Source organism: Aplysia californica, unplaced genomic scaffold (assembly GCF_000002075.1).
Source record: "Aplysia californica isolate F4 #8 unplaced genomic scaffold, AplCal3.0 scaffold01120, whole genome shotgun sequence".
Lineage (NCBI taxonomy): Eukaryota > Metazoa > Mollusca > Gastropoda > Aplysiida > Aplysiidae > Aplysia > Aplysia californica.
The window spans coordinates 46571-47657 of NW_004798390.1; the positions used below are offsets into that span (position 1 = coordinate 46571).

Genomic DNA, 1087 nt, shown 5'->3' on the forward strand with positions numbered 1-1087 from the left:
TCAGATTGTTGTGTCTTTGGTTTTTCTTTTGTCTCTGGCACACTTTTGGAAACATCAACATTGGCATTATGATAGATAACATCTATCTATCTATCTATCTATCTATCTATCTATCTATCTATCTATCTATCTATCTATCTATCTATCTATCTATCTATCTATCTATACAATAGTTTTTGCAGCTACAGTGGTACAAGTTTTATGATTTAGGAGGCCGGTTACTACACACGTTTCACCTCAATTGTTTCCCTCATTTCTCAATTCTCTCAGGAGTTAACCGAAGCCCAGGCTGAGTTCAACGAACAACGAGAGAGTATGATTGGCTGATTTTGCAAAGGAAGTGACGTCACTGCGCTGGGAGCTCTTCCTGTTTCGCGGCTGCTCTTCAAAAAGGCATCCTCGTTCAAATGTTGTGTGCATAAGGTTATAATGATTATGAGATTTGTACAAAGATGAGAGAGTCAAAAGATTATAGTACATTCCCAAAGGTCTAATAAAGTTATTAAAAAAATAACCATATAAAAAAAGCGAATAAGGGTATTGATTTGGTTACTTACTAATTAATGTGCTGAAGAGACAGGGATAATGGAACAGCAACAAGCTACGGAATTATGCATTTTACAAATTCACTACACAAATGAGAGCTGTGCTAACAAAATGAGTTACTTCTTGCAATCCACAAATCGATATATTGGCCAAAAATGGACACTAGAGTCAAATTGGTAACATTAAAACAATTGATGCCATATTCTTTAAATGCCTTTATTATGTTATAATGAATGTAAATGGTAAAAACTTCACCTATTAGCATGACGCATTTATTTCCATTAGGCTCGAATCCGAGACGTATCTCATTTTGTCAGCACGTTTCATAAATAGACGGAAATAACGTGGCGGACCACTCGAAGCAAAACGCGAAGCAAGAATAAATAATTTTATAATGAATGTGAATTAAACAAACTTCACCTATTAGGGTGGTGTATTTATTTCCATAAGGCTCGAACCTGAGACGTATCTCATTTTGTCAGCACTTTTCATAAATAGACGGAGATAACGTGGTGGACCACTCGAAGCAAAACGTGTTGCA

General features: G+C 35.9%; 1 protein-coding gene across 2 annotated transcripts in view; it reads left to right on the top strand.

Moving 5' to 3' along the window:
• The window catches only part of LOC101859611 (uncharacterized transmembrane protein DDB_G0289901-like), a 30766-nt gene extending 30264 nt beyond the window's left edge, over positions 1-502 (top strand). For both annotated transcript variants that reach the window (XM_013090043.2, XM_013090042.2), the window contains one exon: positions 271-502. In XM_013090043.2, the coding sequence (XP_012945497.1) occupies positions 271-327 (57 nt within the window). In that variant the 3' untranslated portion in view covers positions 328-502. The remainder of the gene's footprint in view (positions 1-270) is intronic.
• Positions 503-1087: the final 585 nt, after the last annotated feature.